This window comes from Triturus cristatus, chromosome 3_2 (genome assembly GCF_964204655.1).
Source record: "Triturus cristatus chromosome 3_2, aTriCri1.1, whole genome shotgun sequence".
In the NCBI taxonomy this organism is placed as follows: Eukaryota; Metazoa; Chordata; class Amphibia; order Caudata; family Salamandridae; genus Triturus; species Triturus cristatus.
This window is the reverse complement of record NC_140584.1, coordinates 1,230,745,605-1,230,762,779: the sequence shown is the minus strand read 5'-3', so window position 1 is coordinate 1,230,762,779 and position 17,175 is coordinate 1,230,745,605. Positions and strand designations below refer to the sequence as shown.

Here is a 17,175-nt window from a genome sequence, read left to right as displayed (position 1 = left end):
CAATGAAGACAAGACTGAGCTTATGATACTGGGTAATAACCTCAGTAAGAAAGTTCCAACTCCACTGCCTGATTGTCTAGAAGGACTCCCCACTCCTAAAGGGGGAGAAAAAGAGTCTCGGAATGTGGCTAGACTCTAGTCTTACCAAGGAGTGCACAGCAAAACAACTTGTGGCAGGCTGCTTTGGTATCCTTAGACTTTTAAGTAAGGTTTCAAACCTGTTCCCTTTTTTAGCTAAAAAACGAATTGTCCAGGCCCTCAGCATCTCTCGCCTCTATTATGGCAATGCTCTTTACTTTGGGTCACCTCAATATGTGACGATAAGGCTATAGACCACATAGAATACGGCTGCTTGGCTTCTTATGAATCTTCCTAAGCGATACCAAAGGGGATGATGGACGGAGCGCTTGAGCAAATAAAACACTCACCCCCAGTCAACTGATCTGGGTTTAATCCATGATCCTTCTTTAGCTCACTCCACCACCCCAGTTCAGACATGGCCATATGCAAATTAGTCTGACCCTGTGCCTCATGGGAACAGTCCAGCCCGAACTGCCAAGCCATGTCTTCCCTGGACCGGAAACAAGCATCCTAGTACTGGTTTCGGGTTCATAACCCTCATCAACCAGACTATCTTGAATCTAGTGGCAAAGTGAGCAAGGGACCCATGTCTGGGCATACCCTGCCAACTTAGAGCGAACAAAGCGATACCAAAGGGGATGATGGATGGCGCAGCAATGCATACTTCCAATAAAGGAGGGCTAGCTTAAACACCTGATCTAAAATGCTTATTTTAACACCGAATCCTGCCTGCTGTGGTGACAGAACCTGCGCGTCTTCAATCCATTCTTGTAACTTCATCAAAACCTGCCCAGCAAAGACTTTTTGTAAATTGTTTATCAAGCTAATAGGCCTATAGTTAACCTGTGTCTCCCTTTTCAAACACGGGAATTATTTCTGTCCCTCTCCAACAATCGAGGATCCACCCCTAGCTGAGATTGCATTTGACAACAGATTAACATATCAAGCCGAAAGCTTGGGTTCAGCTTTATAAAGGTGTGTAATCTGGTCCATGTACCTTTTGGGATTTTAAGCTGTTAACAGCTAAAAGGGTCTCCACCAAACTAAAAGAAATCTTATTGCAAGGTCCGCAATCTAGTTAAATCCGGTCATAGCTGGGATCCTCCTCATTATAAGTTGAAGTAGGTTCCTCTTGCCTAACTATTGAGTAAAGTGCCGGAAAATTTCCTAGCATTTATCAGGCAAAATATGCTATTGCCTTGAACTTTGATGCCCTATATTCCAGTGTGTAATAATTGACTAAAAAGTATGGTTGTCTCTGACTTTGAGAGCCTGGAACATGTCTTTCCACCTGTTATCTCCCCATTCTCTCTTGGCTTTGTCTAGCATTACCGTAACCCTTTGACAGGAAGTCACAAATTCATCACAATGACATCCCCTGGCTGCTGTGTTCATAAACCTCTGTGCCTGCTCACATTCCTCTGAGAACGACTTAGGATCTTTCTTAGGGCACTTGAACTTGTTCTTATGTTCCCTATAAAAGATCTATTGAAAAAACATTTATGGATATTTAAAGATAATGAAAGGATCCACACTCTCAATGTCAACACCAGACATGAAATATAAGAACAGATGATACGTTTCAGCTTGTGTTTTTGATCTGACATTACACTAGGCCAGGAGATCCTTCAGCAATTATTATCTGTAATGGGTTCAGGAGCCATCGCAAGGTTAAATGGAGGTGGTCTATTAAATTCTGTCCCTGATAAAATAGTAGAGAGGGGATAGTGATTACTATTGTCACGTTGTCAACCTTCATGTCCCTTAATGATGACCATAACTTTACGTCTAGTAGGACGTAATCGATGGTACTGCTTTGTCCACCTCTCCTGAATGAAACTGCCCTATTTATATCAAGAGGAGTTTGTCCATTGCATGCCTTCAGACTCCGGCCAACAACTACTGAGGCCACTTGTAGGGCAGTGATTATAAAGAAACGATGTGAGCTCCCTATCAGATTGGGGATCCGGCAGTATCCAGTCTCTTCTTCAGTTACCAAACTAATTGTTGATGAGGGCTCAAAAGAAGTGTTAAAGTCACTTCCAACAAATATTTTAGCTACCTATTGACATAATTCAATCAACTCATCCAGCATGGTCAAAACTGGTGAATCACAGTTGGTGGGCATTTGACGTGAACAAATGTTCAACAAGATCAAATACATGCCCCTTAAAAAATTAGTTTAATGCTCATTATATCTAGAGAATCTATACTTAAGAGCTCTTGAATACAAGCAACATAATGTTTTACTAGGATCAACAGACGACCCATTCTCTGCCCTGAATTTGTTGGAGGGATTGCTCTCACACTGCAGGCAGTAAATGCATCCTGGAATACCTTCTTGTTAGCCCAGGTGTCCTGAAAAAGCCATACATCATACATCCCCACAAAATCTATCTAGTCTTGGTCATCCAATTTGGCTTTTTCCCCAGTTACATTCCACGAGATCAAGGAAAGGTCAGTTCTGAACACTGGTGCCTGCTGAACAGGAGATTCAATTCTTTGTTCTCCATGGATGAATACACAAGGTTTAATTGTTGTTGTTTCAGAATGGGTCATCTCTATAGGGTCAGTAGTTGCAGAATATACTGAAGAGACCATCTCTGAGCTGCCAGCTGCTAGCACAAGCTCTCTTTCATCCCTGTTTAGTTGTTCATAAGTAAATCTATTTCATGAAGATTGGAGAACCCTTCACTGACAGGCGTGGTTTGAGTACTTAAGGGCTCTGTCATAAAATTAATATGATCTGATCGCACCTTTGAACCTATTGTCTCTTGAATGTGTGTTGTTTTGGTGTGGTTCTAATTAATACATGTTACCCTACTATTCCAATTTTACATTTTTATTGCTTGGTGTTTTGACTTCACTACTCTTTTGGTGCTGCAGAAATACTTTGCTTCATGAACTATGCTAAGCCTCCCTACACGTTGCCATAGCAGCCAGGGGGCTGAGCTGAGGTGGGCAGTCACCAACCCGGCGTTCTTGTGTGTGCTTCCTTGAGAGGAAATGTGTTCCAATAATTAAAAAACAAATACAATTTATTGTTGACTGTCTCTGTCAGGATTATTGATGATGATGGATTACCTGATACACATAATCTCCTGCTAAAATGTGGAGATGTGTGGATTAAGTAAGATCTATTTGGCCGCATTTAAAGGTGGACCTACACAAAACTAACACAAGGAAGCTGAACGAGATACTGGCAGGTGTCTGGTTTGGGTTGAAAATGCTGTGGTTGTGTGGATTCTGTGATACATTTTCTAACCACACAAAATGTTTAGTCTATGCCTCAAGAATGAGGACTGCATCCCAGTGTTAACAAACCTCTCTGCTATGATCTTTCCGAAAAGACCTCTAGTCTTGAAAAAACATAATCAAAATGTAATTTCACTATAACAGTGTGATCTAAAAATTCTGTAATGTCTACATTCCTCCCAACTTATACCTGGGTTCACAGCCTCTGGGTACACATCAGTCCTCTTCACCACCTTCTCTGTGACCAGCCTTCCTCCTCGAGCCTGCTCTCCACACTGTAATGCTCTCCAGTGTAATGTGCAGCACTCTGTTACTTTGTTGTTAGGTTTGCTTTCCTAGATGCAGATACATTGGTCACAGTTCGTACCAGGAAGTGAGATCTCATAATATTGCTTGCTTCTTACCTGTGCAGCGCACTCCTGCGGACTTCGTGGTGTCGCAGTACCGAGGTACCTTGTCACTGTAGGGACACTCTGAGAGCCTGCGTTCACTTCCCTTGCACTGTACATCTGTTATCAGTACTGCTTCATTAATATTTCGAATAAAGGAAGATCCGGTTGTTGCTGAAACTGGAACTCCACACCCCAACTGTCTACAGACCACTGCAGCATCCTTCATGTCCCACTGGTGGTTACACACTCTTCCCCATGTTAACATTTCAATCCGCAAAAACCCAACACAGGGATCCTTGGAATGCGTCAGTACAAGCCTGTCGAAGGGACCTGCAGAAACAGAAGAAATGCACATTGTTACATTCTGTAAACCCTGTCACTGCCTGGATATTTACAAACTCCTGTGCCAGAGGGTTTGCTAAAATATAAGCATTATAATTCTCCAAGCATGGGTGTACACATTACACCCATAAAACAGTACATTTTTCATTACATTCAGGGCTGCCTGCTGGTGTGTAAACCCCTCAATAATATGTCTTTGCACCCTTCAGTTTTCCTCACACAGGAACATATCTCTGCCCTGGCATGACCCAAATCAGAATTCGCCTGGATCCTCAGAGTGTGGCTTTTCATGTGTTTGAGCAGGAAGCCACACTAGACACCCGGGAATGTGTTTTTTAAATGAGGCAAGTTCATAGGAGACACCAGTGGGGTAACATTAGCTCCAAGGGGCCCCTCTGGCACTGTGTTCAGTCAGCGGACCCTTGGCCTGAGAGCACCTGACGGGTCTAGAGCATGGGGGGCTTCACGTTACACCAACGGGGAAAGCTGCGCTATTTTGGTTCTGGGGTCTGCCAAAACTGAGGGTACCTACCAACTGGAGACATTTCCACACACTTGGCAGAGTGGAATTGATGCGGATGGTGCTCACAGAAGCCAAACACGTTATGTGATACAGAATTCCTGTAATTCAAAACTACGTGTAAATATATCACACTTTCTTCACTTTTGAGTGACATAAAACTCCAGAAACTCAAGTAAATGCCTCCCATCAAATATTCCTTATTTTTTTCTGCTAAGAACAGTACCACACACATGTAAGAGGGCCTCTTGCATGAGGTAGTAATATACCAAAATGATGACCATCTCAACACCACATTGAAGTATACTGACTTCACATTGTCACAGATTTGATCTTTTCCTGTGTGTTATGATACACCTGGATGTGCAGAAATGGACACTGGTTGGATAACTTCTCAGACTAAGAAAAAATCAAATCACCATTGAGCTCCTCATTGGGGCACAGATGTGGGTGTCTGTGACCCAGACAGGAGTCCCTCTTGGTGAATTCACTCATAGAATTAGAAAACCATACATTAAATTACATATTTCCAATCTAAAAGCACCCGTCCCATGAGGCACATAGAGATTAAAGCCCTTGCTCCACTATATACTACAGTCTCCTTGTGTCAGTTCTCAGGATTCTCATGGTGAAGCTCTGTTGAGACCCCCCTGACAGGTGGCATAGTGGGACAATCCATTTCCGGTGCACAGCAGAGTATGCGCTGCAGAAAAACAGCGCATGTTCCAACGTCTCACATTTGAGTTTGGATGCCGGACAGAAGGCTACTGGAGGGATCAGTGCTGAAACGTTTAACCATTTATATCTAAAAAAAGCTCAAGTTCTGAAATGTGTTTAGAGTTGTGGAATGTAGGCTCCATCATCGTTAGTTGCAGGAGTGCAGTATATACAAGTATATGGCAATGCCTATATATTATCTACTGGCGGTCGCCAGTAGATAGTTATAGTTAGGACTTATTTTCCATAGGAAATCCGCAACATTCTATCCCCAATAAGTCTGGCGCCGGTTGGCGAATCTTTGAGAAATTTTCTGAACTTTTGGTCATCTCCGGTCCGCTCCTATCCTGAATGTTTCGTGGTGATTCGTCAAGCGGGGGCTGAGAAAAAAGGGGGGTCCCAAAACGCGTTTTCCCCATGCAATTTCCCATAGGACCTGTTGATGCAGCTACAGCCCGAACTGCTCAACGGAATTACACCAAATTTGGCAAAGAGATAGCCCTTGGTTCACACTTGTACCTTTTTGTTAAATGGTATAAATCCGTTCAGTAGCTCCTGAGATATTCAAAAGTAAAAAGATAGATATATCTAGGGCCGCGGATCCTCCCAAGCACGAGCTTTATGCTAATTGGCAGCCAACACTCTGAATCAGGAAGCGTTGGCAGCCAAGAAAGCACAAAAAAACACAAAAAAGGCAAAAAGGGGGTAGGGCAGAAACACCCTGGACCCCTAGGCCTGCTCAGGGGATCCCACAAGGCCCCCAAGACCCCCAAAAAATGATTTATTTTTTTAAAAATCGCGGTCCGCTCCCGCATCCTGTTCCCAGAAAAAAAAACGAAGCACGGACTCCCGCTCTTCGTTTACAATTAGCCCCCAGGGGGGCCAAGTCCCGGGGGCAATATTTTATAGTAATGGGGGCCCAGAGGGGCCCCCCCAGCCCCAGGGACTGCCACCACCCGGGGCTTTTGTGAAATATGTGGGGGGGGCTCTTAGCCCCCCCGCCCCGGGGACCGCCACCCCCTGGGGCTTTGCAAAAAACGGGTGGGGGGGCTCAAAGGCCCTGCCAAGCCCGGGGACCGCCAACCCCTGGGGCTTTATTTACATATAAATTACGTATTTATGCATTAAGTATAATTACGTATAAATAAAATACCTGTGTGGGGGGCTCAAGCCCCCCCACACGCCCCGGGGACCACCACCCTCCGGGGCTTTAAATTAAGTGGAAGGGGTCGTCGCGGCCCCCCCCTGGAGCTAATGATGGCCCTGGCAAATGTCACCCCCCAGGGCCGGCTCCTGCAGTGTCACGGGGTGCCCACCCCCAGGACACTATAGTTTGCAATGACAGGGCGGGAGCCGTCGCAGCTCCCGCCCTGTCATTGCAAACTGCTTTGCTTCATTGAAGCGAGAGCAGGGAAACAAAGCAGATTGCTTTCCACTTGGGGAGCAACATGTCAGCTGCTCCTCATGTGGAAAAGCAATGCCAGCTCCCGCAGGAAGCGGGAGCTGGCTGGGACCGTGGGGGGAGTGGACTCCCCCACGGTCCCCAACGAGGTGACCAGGCCCCGGGGGATGGGGTCCCCAGGGCTATTAGTGGCCCGGGGGGGGGCCACGCAGCCCTCCTCCCCAAAATGTTTAAAAAAAAAAAAGTGCTGGCCCCGGAGGATGGGGTCCCCAGCGCCATAAGTGGCCATAGGAGGGGGGCAAGGTAGCCCCCCTCCAAATGAAAATTATTTTTAAAAAAGGCCCATGCCCCGGGGCAGAGTAAGGCCTCGGGAGGGGGGCAACGCAGCCCCCCTCCACAGTTTTAAAATAAAAAATAAAAATTAGGGGGCAGGCCCTGGGGGATGGGGTCCCCAGGGCCAAAAAATAAGAAAAAGAAGGGGGGCTACACAGAACCCCTTCTTAAAAAGATTTTTTTTTTTTTAAACGGGGCTGCGTTGCAGAGAGGTGTTCTGAGACCACGCCCCTTTTTACAACTCTCTACAACGCAACGCAGCTAGTGGGCTAGTTGGACCCAAGGGACCCTCAGGATTCAAAGAGACTTAATCCCTCAACTTAAAACGTGCCACGGGGCGTGTTTGCACAGTGGTGAAGGTAGGGGGCGGGCCTGAGGTGATATGTGTGCAAACACACCCTGTGGTGCGTTTTAAGTTGGGGAATTAATTTCTCTTCAATCCTGAAGTCCCTTGGGGGCCAACTTGCCCACCAGGTACCTCTAGTAAGCGCCACAGAGTTGCGTTGCAGAGAGGTGTTAAAAGGGGCGTGGCCTCAGAACACCTCTCTGCAACGCAGCCCCCTGGCGCATACTGGAGGTTCCTGGTGGGATAGTTGGCCACCAGGGGACCTCAGGATTGAAATGGAATTAATTCCCCAGCTTAAAACACGCCACAGGGCATGTTTGCAGACATGACACCTCAGGCCCCGCCCCCTTCCTTCACCATTGTGCAAACGCGCCCTGTGGCACGTTTTAAGTTGAGGAATTAATTCTCCTTCAATCTTGAGGGTCCCTGGGGGCCAACTAGCCCACTAGGTACCTCCAGTATGCGCCAGGGAGCTGCATTGCAGAGAGGTGTTCAGAGGCCACGCCCCTTTTTACACCTCTCTGCAATGCAGAACTGTGGCGCTTACAGGAGGTACCTAGTGGGCTAGTTTGACCCTAGGGACCCTCAGGATTCAAGGGGACTTACTCTTCCAACTTAAAATGCGCCATGGGGCACGTTTACACACTGGTGAAGGGAGGGGACGGGGCTTGAGGTGATGTGTGCAAACACGCCCTGTGGTTCGATTTAAGTTGGGGGAAAAATTCCTCTTCAGTCCTGAGGGCCCTGGGGGCCAAGTAGCCCACCAGGTGCTTCCAGGAAGTGCCACTGTGCTGCGTTGCATAGAGGTGGTGCAGGCCGTGCACCTTTTTATATCTCTCTGCTACGCAGCTCTGTGGCGCTTACTGGATGTACTTAGTGGGCTAGTTGGTCTCTACAGACCCTCAAGATTGAAAGGGAATTATTTCCCCAACTTAAAATGCACCACAGGGCGTGTTTGCACAGTGGTGAAGGGAGGGGATGGTGTAGGAAAGTCGCTCTATATATACTGGACCGAAGTAAAATCAGTCGAACTACGAATTCCGATTTACTCACCTGTTATTAGGAGAGACCTCAGTGCTGTATGTTTGCGCCCAGTACTGATCCTGAAAAGTAATTCTAACTGTACTTACCAGTAACTTCAATTTCCTTCCATAGGATATCATTGCCTACTTTTTGCTGGAAAAGTTTCAAAGTGTCGATTTTTGAAACATACAACTTGTATTTCCTTCCACAGCAATCCATTGTGTGGTTTTCAGCAGAAAAGTTTCTAAGTGTGGAGTTTTGGAACTTACAAATATTAATCTAAAATCAGCCGAACTACGAATTCCGATTTACTCACCTGTTATCAAGAGACAACCCAGTGCTGCATCTATTAGCCCAGCACTGACCCTGAAAAGTAATTCTAAGCGTACTTACCAGTAACTTGTATTTCCGTCAATAGGAATCCATTGGGTGGTTTTCACCACACAATGGATGTTTCTTAGTGTCGATTTTTGGAACGTACAAAAATTCCTCTAAAATCAGCCAAACTACGAATTCCGATACACTCACCTGTTATCAGGAGAGACCTCAGTGCTGCATCTTAAAGCCCAGTACTGATCCTGAAAAGTAATTCTAACTGTACTTACCAGTAACTTGAATTTCAATCCATAGGCTAACATTGACTGGTTTAACTTGGAAATTCTTCTAAGTGTGGAGTTTTGGAACTTACAAATTGTCCTCTAAAATCAGCCGAACTACGAATTCGGATTTAATCACATGTTATTAGGACAGACCTCGGTGCTGCATCTTTGAGCCCATTACTGATCTTGAAAAGCAATTCTAACCGCACTTACCAGTAACTTGGATTTCCTTCCATAGGATATCATTGCCTCCCACCCCTGTTCCTGTTTAACAGTACTTCCGTGAGTCATTGAGCTGACGAGCTCATGGATAAAGCACCCCCATGCCTGTGAGAGGTACCTGACCTGAGAAAGATGTTGGCAGCCTAATAAGCAAACACCAAATTTCAAAGACTGTAATCTCTACTGATGACGGTCAAAGAACCAGAAACACGTGTCTAGAGATCTGCACTATCTGCGCCAACTGTGATGAAACACTCGAACACTCTTGAAGCAAGCAAGTAACCGAAACTGCATTTACCACAATGCCAGGGGTGAACCTTGATGGGAGGTGAAGCGGTGTGCTCCCACTCCTGTTCCTGCTTAATTGTACTCCTGTGAGTCATTGACCTGACAAGCTGGTGGATGAAGCACCTGCATGCCTGTGAGAGGTACCTGACCTGAGAAAGATGTTGGCAGCCTACAGCAAACCCCACATTTCAAAGACTGTAATCTCTACTGATGATGGTTAAAGAGCCAGAAACACGTGTCTAGAGATCAGCACTATCTGCTCCAAGTGTGGCGAAACACTCAAGCACTCTTAAAGCAAGCAAGTAACTGAAACTGCATTTACCACAATGCCAGGGTGCGAACCTTGCTGGGAGGTGAAGTGGTGTGCGCCCAACTGTGTTCCTGTTTAATAGTACTCCCATAAGTCATTGAGCTGACGAGCTCGTGGATGAACCTCCGACATGCCTGTGAGAGATACCTGACCTGAGAAAGATGTACGCAGCCTACTTAGCAAACTCCACATTTGAAAGACTGTAATGTCTACTGATGACGGTTAAAGAACGAGAAACACGTGTCTAGAGATCAGCACTATCTGCGCCAACTGTGGCGAAACACTCAAAACCTCTTGAAGCAAGCAAGTAACTAAAACTGCATTTACCACAATACCAGGGGCGAACCTTGCTGGGAGGTGAAGCAGTGTGCTCCCACCCTTGTTCCTGTTTAATAGTTCTCCCGTGAGTCATTGAGATGACGAGCTGGTGGATGAAGCACCAGCATGCCTGTGAGAGGTACCTGACCTGAGAAAGATGTTGACAGCCTACTCAGCAAACCCCAGATTTCAAAGACTGTAATCTCTACTGATGATGGTTAAAGAACCGGAAACACATGTCTAGAGATCAGCAATATCTGCGACAACTGTGGCGAAACCCTTGAACAATCTTGAAGCAAGCAAGTAACTGTAACGGCAATTACCACAATGTCAGGGGTGAACCTTGCTGGGAGGTGAAGCGGTGTGCTCCCACCCCTGTTCCTGTTTAGTAGTACTCCCGTGAGTCATTGCGCTGACGAGTTCGTGGATGAAGCAACCGCATGCCTTTGAGACCTGACCTGAGAAAGATGTTGGCAGCCAAGTCAGCAAACACCACATTTGAAAAACTGTAATCTCTACTGATGACAGTTAAAGAACCAGAAGCACGTGTCTAGAGATCAGCACTATCGGCTCCAACTGTGGCGAAACACTCAAACACTCTTAAAGCAAGCAAGTAACTGAAACTTCATTTACCACTATGCCAGGGTGCGAATCTTGCTGGGAGGTGAAGGGGTGTGCTCCCAACCCTGTTCCTGTTTAATAGTACTCCCATAAGTCATTGAGCTGACGAGCTCGTGGATGAACTACCCGCATGCCTGTGAGAGGTACCTGGCCTGAGAAAGATGTACGTAGCCTACTCAGCAAACTCCACATTTGAAAGACTGTAATGTCTACTGATGACGGTTAAAGAACCAGAAACACGTGTCTAGAGATCAGCCCTATCTGCGACAACTGTGGCGAAACCCTTGAACAATCTTGAAGCAAGCAAGTAACTGAAACGGCAATTACCACAATGTCAGGGGTGAACCTTGCTGGGAGGTGAAGCGGTGTGCTCCCACCCCTGTTCCTGTTTAATAGTACTCCCGTGAGTCATTGCGCTGACGAGTTCATGGATGAAACACCCGCATGCCTGTGAGAGGTACCTGACCTGAGAAAGATGTTGGCAGCCTAGTCAGCAAACCCCAGATTTCAAAGACTGTAATCTCTACTGATGATGGTTAAAGAACCGGAAACACGTGTCTAGAGATCAGCAATATCTGCGACAACTGTGGCGAAACCCTTGAACAATCTTGAAGCAAGCAAGTAACTGAAACGGCAATTACCACAATGTCAGGGGTGAACCTTGCTGGGAGGTGAAGCGGTGTGCTCCCACCCCTGTTCCTGTTTAGTAGTACTCCCATGAGTCATTGCGCTGACGAGTTCGTGGATGAAGCAACCGCATGCCTGTGAGAGGTACCTGACCTGAGAAAGATGTTGGCAGCCTACTCAGAAAACACCAGATTTCAAAGACTGTAATCTCTACTGAAGACGGTTAAAGAACCTGAAACACGTGTCTAGAGATCAGCAATATCTGCGCCAACTGTGGCTAAACACTCGAACAATCTTGAAGCAAGCAAGTAACTGAAACTGTAATTACCACAATGTCAGGGGCGAACCTTGCTGGGAGGTGAAGCGGTGTGCTCCCACCCCTGTTTCAGTTTAATAGTACTCAGGTGAGTCATTGCGCTGACGAGTTCATGGATGAAGCATCCGCATGCCTGTGAGAAGTACCTGACCTGAGAAAGATGTTGGCAGCCTAGTCAGCAAACACCACATTTGAAAAACTGTAATCTCTACTGATGACAGTTAAAGAACCAGAAACACTTGTCTAGAGATCAGCACTATCGGCTCCAACTGTGGCGAAACACTCAAACACTCTTAAAGCAAGAAAGTAACTGAAACTGCATTTACCACTATGCCAGGGTGCGAATCTTGCTGGGAGGTGAAGCGGTGTGCTCCCAACCCTGTTCCTGTTTAATAGTACTCCCATAAGTCACTGAGCTGACGAGCTCGTGGATGAACTACCCGCATGCCTGTGAGAGGTACCTGGCCTGAGAAAGATGTACGTAGCCTACTAAGCAAACTCCACATTTGAAAGACTGTAATGTCTACTGATGACGGTTAAAGAACCAGAAACACGTGTCTAGAGATCAGCACTATCTGCGCCAACTGTGGCGAAACACTCAAACACTCTTGAAGCAAGCAAGTAACTGAAACTGCATTTAACACAATGCCAGGGGCGAATCTTGCTGGGAGGTGAAGCGGTGTGCTACCACCCCTGTTCCTGTTTAATAGTACTCCTGTGAGTCATTGAGCTGACGAGCTCGTGGATGAAGCACCCGCTTGCCTGTGAGAGGTACCTGACCTGAGAAAGATGTACGCATCCTACTCAGCAAACTCCACATTTGAAAGACTGTAATGTCTACTGATGACGGTTAAAGAACCAGAAACACGTGTCTAGAGATCAGCACTATCTGCGCCAACTGTGGCGAAACACTCGAAAACTCTTGAAGCAAGCAAGTAACTAAAACTGCATTTACCACAATACCAGGGGCGAACCTTGTTGGGCGGTGAAGCAGTGTGCTCCCACCCTTGTTCCTGTTTAATAGTACTCCTGTGAGTCATTGAGCTGACGAGCTCGTGGATGAAGCACCAGCATGCCTGTGAGAGGTACCTGACCTGAGAAAGATGTTGACAGCCTTCTCAGCAAACCCCAGATTTCAAAGACTGTAATCTCTACTGATGATGGTTAAAGAACCGGAAACACGTGTCTAGAGATCAGCAATATCTGCGACAACTGTGGCGAAACCCTTGAACAATCTTGAAGCAAGCAAGTAACTGAAACGGCAATTACCACAATGTCAGGGGTGAACCTTGCTGGGAGGTGAAGCGGTGTGCTCCCACCCCTGTTCCTGTTTAGTAGTACTCCCGTGAGTCATTGCGCTGACGAGTTCGTGGATGAAGCAACCGCATGCCTGTGAGACCTGACCTGAGAAAGATGTTGGCAGCCAAGTCAGCAAACACCACATTTGAAAAACTGTAATCTCTACTGATGACAGTTAAAGAACCAGAAGCACGTGTCTAGAGATCAGCACTATCGGCTCCAACTGTGGCGAAACACTCAAACACTCTTAAAGCAAGCAAGTAACTGAAACTTCATTTACCACTATGCCAGGGTGCGAATCTTGCTGGGAGGTGAAGGGGTGTGCTCCCAACCCTGTTCCTGTTTAATAGTACTCCCATAAGTCATTGAGCTGACGAGCTCGTGGATGAACTACCCGCATGCCTGTGAGAGGTACCTGGCCTGAGAAAGATGTACGTAGCCTACTCAGCAAACTCCACATTTGAAAGACTGTAATGTCTACTGATGACGGTTAAAGAACCAGAAACACGTGTCTAGAGATCAGCCCTATCTGCGTCAACTGTGGCGAAACACTCAAAAACTCTTGAAGCAAGCAAGTAACTGAAACTGCATTAACACAATGCCAGGGTGTGAGACCGGCCTCGTGGCGTGGGCCCTCCCGACCAGCAAGCCACCCTGCAACCGCACCGATCCTCGATGTCACAGACTTCCGGCCACCATGGCCCAACATCCCGATGGCCGGCCAGACCCCCAACACGCATGCCCGGCCGAGGGAGAGAGAAACCCCCCAAGCCAGACCGAGAGGCGCCGACCCTGTAACACCTCTGGTCTCTTCCCCAAGGTTTCGATCGACCACCAGGCCCCCGGTGAGCGGCCGCCTCGCCTGCAGGGTGTCTGGAGTCCCTCCCGGACCCACCTGAACAGATCAAAGGGCCGAGCGACAGGAAGCCCCGACACACCGCCCCCAGGCACCAAGACCCCTCTCGGCGAGGACTCCGGACTTCAAAGAGGAGGGGAAGTATAACAAGGGGTGCGGAAGGGACGGGAGGCAGAGAAGACCTGGACTGACGAGAGCCTGCTGACCTGGTCGCGGCTCGATCGCTCCCCGAACTCTGAACCACTGGAGCCCTGCTGACGCTGTCACGGCTCCCCGAACTCTGAACCATCTGAGCCCTGCTGACGCTGTCGCGGCTCCCCGAACTCTGAACCATCTGAGCCCTGCTGACGCTGTCGCGGCTCCCCGAACTCTGAACCATCTGAGCCCTGCTGACGCTGTCGCGGCTCCCCGAACTCTGAACCATCTGAGCCCTGCTGACGCTGTCGCGGCTCCCCGAACTCTGAACCATCTGAGCCCTGCTGACGCCGTCGCGGCTCCCCGAACTACGAACCTCCTGTGCCTGCTGAGTGACTCGCGGCACCCTCCTCCAAGAGAATCGGCAGAGATTGCCGAGAGAAGCAACATCCCCCAGCTCGAGGATTGAGAGCTGTGCGCAGGATACTCCGCAGAGACCCTGACTCAAAGACTGTCCCGCTACCCCCGTACCCCCATCACGAGATCGCCGCCGCTTGTGGCACTAATTCTATACCTGCCTTCCGGATCATAAAGGTCCCTTACAACTAACGATAAAGTATTTGGTCTTACGAAGAACTACTGTGTGGTGTCCCTCTATCAGAAGAGAGTAAGCGCAGCGTGTGCGATCCTAGGTACGAGACCCTTCCAGGAAGGGCCTCCCCGCTCTTGCTCGGCCTAACTCTGGGAGAGGTGGGTCCCCGGGTGGTCAGGAACGCATTCCACAGCCTCCCCGGTGAACGCCTTACAACATTTGGTGGCAGACGACGGGATCCGAGCCAACACCTAGAGATCGTGCAGTAAACGGCTGACGCACTACCAAGAAGAAATGGAAGGAGAAACCTCCCTAGGTGCCGCAGGTACCAACACGAGCACGACATTCCGAGAGGACCAGTTGGAATCTTATACGCACCGAGAACTGAAACAATTTTGCAAAGACCTTGGAATCGCTACCACCGGATTAAGCACGAAAGAGGACTTCCAGGGAGCATTAAAAACCTGGGCGAGGCAGGAGCTCCCCGGACACAAACAGAAGGAGAGCCGCCAAACGAACCATGAAGCACCCCGGGGAGGAACGGGGCCCCCGAGGGGGGCCTATCCCAGAGGAGCTGGCGGACCGAGAAAGGGGTCGCAACCACGAACTAGAGCTAGCAAAATTAAAAATCGAAGGAGAGCTAAAACTGGCCGAAAAGAAACTGGCAGTAGAACAGTTACGCCTACAAGGAGAACTCGAGGAAAAGAAACGACAGAGAGAGCACGAAGAAAGAAAACTCCAACTGGAGCACGAACACAGCCTGAAAGAGATCGGGCTCAAGGCTAAGAATGCGGAGGCCAGACCCTCGGGAACTCAACCCCTCTCCTCCGTCGTGGAACCAAAGGTCCACATCCCCAAGGATGTGGTGAAGGAATACTATAAGAACGACGACATCCAGCAATGGTTCAAGGCCTACGAAGTTGCCATGACCTCCCACCGAGTCCCGCAGAAAGACTGGGGGGCTGGGCTGTGGGGCCGGTTCCTGAGCGAGGGGAGAGATACCCTGCTGGACCTGCCCTCCATGGTGCTGAACTCCTACAGCCACATGAAAGAGGCCCTAGTAGCCAGATATGAGCTCGCCCCTGAAATGTACCGGCAACGATTTAGAGACTGCAAGAAGATACCCGGTACCACATGGGTGGAGTACGTGAACTTTTACAGCCGGGCCTTGGATGGGTGGATCAAGGGCAGCAAGGTCGCCACCTTTGAGGAGCTGTTCGACCTAATCGCATGGGAACACTTGTCCGCAAATTGCTTTGTGGAGTTACGCCAGCACCTCCTGGACAGCAAACTCACGGACCCTCGAAAACTGGCCGTCGAGGCTGACCGATGGGTGAACACCCGGGCCTCCCGGGGTCCAGTGGGATACTACGGTCGCCACAGTCAGGGACCCCCCCGCCAGAGGGGCGGAGGGAATCAAGGCCGGCCAAGAGAACTCCCGGGGGGATCCCAGCACAGTCCCCCCAGAGGCCAACCTACGCCCTTTCCAGCCCAACTCCGGCCAGCACCGGGCCACCGGGGAGGTCGGGGCCCCGAGTGAGGATCACCTGTTTTCGCTGCCAACAGACCGGACACTATGCCAGCGACCCTCAATGTCCCATGTACCAACTGTTAAAATCTGGTTTGCGATGTCAACATAATCGGCGCCACCTTGTCCCCTCTCAGGCCCGTACGCTCACTTAAGCAGTAGCCATTTTGAAAGCGCCATGGCCCCTCTGCCCCTCGCCGATCACCAGCGTGTTCCCTTGGCACTGCGAACACCCCCCCGCTCTCTCGTGCATTGACCATACACCCCTCCCCAGCGCGACCCTACCTCGGAAGCGAAAAAAAAACCACGGGGCCAGCACCTCCCCGTCCTTTGATGAAACCCCTTCCTCTGCCCTACCCCGCTCCCAAGCCACCACCTGGTCCTGCAGCTGCCATTTATTGGCCCCCTTCCTGTAAGCAGTTGCCCCGATTCAAAGGATCTCCGACTAATCAAAGGCCTCCCACCCCGTGCGATCTGATCAGACACCCCGTTCCGGGAATCAACAGAGTATCCTGCTGTGGAATAGCCATCACTTACTGTAGATATGTGTGGGAACGAGCTTGAAGTGGGGATTCCAAGGATGTTTTTCCGTACATCAAAGTCTCAACAAGAATGTGTCACGTGTAATAAAGCAATAAACCTGTGTATAAGAGGCCAGGCCTCAGAGATGTGGTTAGAGCACCTCCCGAAGACATTCTGTGTGCGTGTCCGAATTGACAGGCTCTCCTCATGAGAAATAAACCCTGTTCTTGCGTTCCAGCTTCCAGCGCCTGTCTCTTTATTTTGTAACTATTTGCTTTGGGAAATTAGAGGCGTCCTTGCGCCAACAGCCTGGGCGTTCGACAGTAACTGGCTGCTTTTCCACAATAACGACCCGCCACGACAACCCCGCCGGCTCGACAAATGGCCTCCGTAGCCCTGGGGGAAGAGATGGAAGACTCCGAAGAATGGGAACCAGCCGCCATGGCCTTGGTCTCCCTAGGGGACCGAGAGATGGTCCCCGGAACGTCCCTGCCAGCCAACACGAAGAAGTACCGTCAGCAGGTGACGGTC

At 48.9% G+C, this 17,175-nt stretch overlaps 1 protein-coding gene across 1 annotated transcript in view; it reads right to left on the bottom strand.

The window, feature by feature from the left end:
- Positions 1–17,175, bottom strand: part of LOC146859535 (CD5 antigen-like) — a 608,239-nt gene that overhangs the window by 430,879 nt on the left and 160,185 nt on the right. Inside the window, exon 2 of the mRNA XM_085650239.1 lies at positions 3,741–4,058. Coding sequence (XP_085506365.1) covers positions 3,741–4,058 — 318 coding nt within the window. The remainder of the gene's footprint in view (positions 1–3,740; positions 4,059–17,175) is intronic.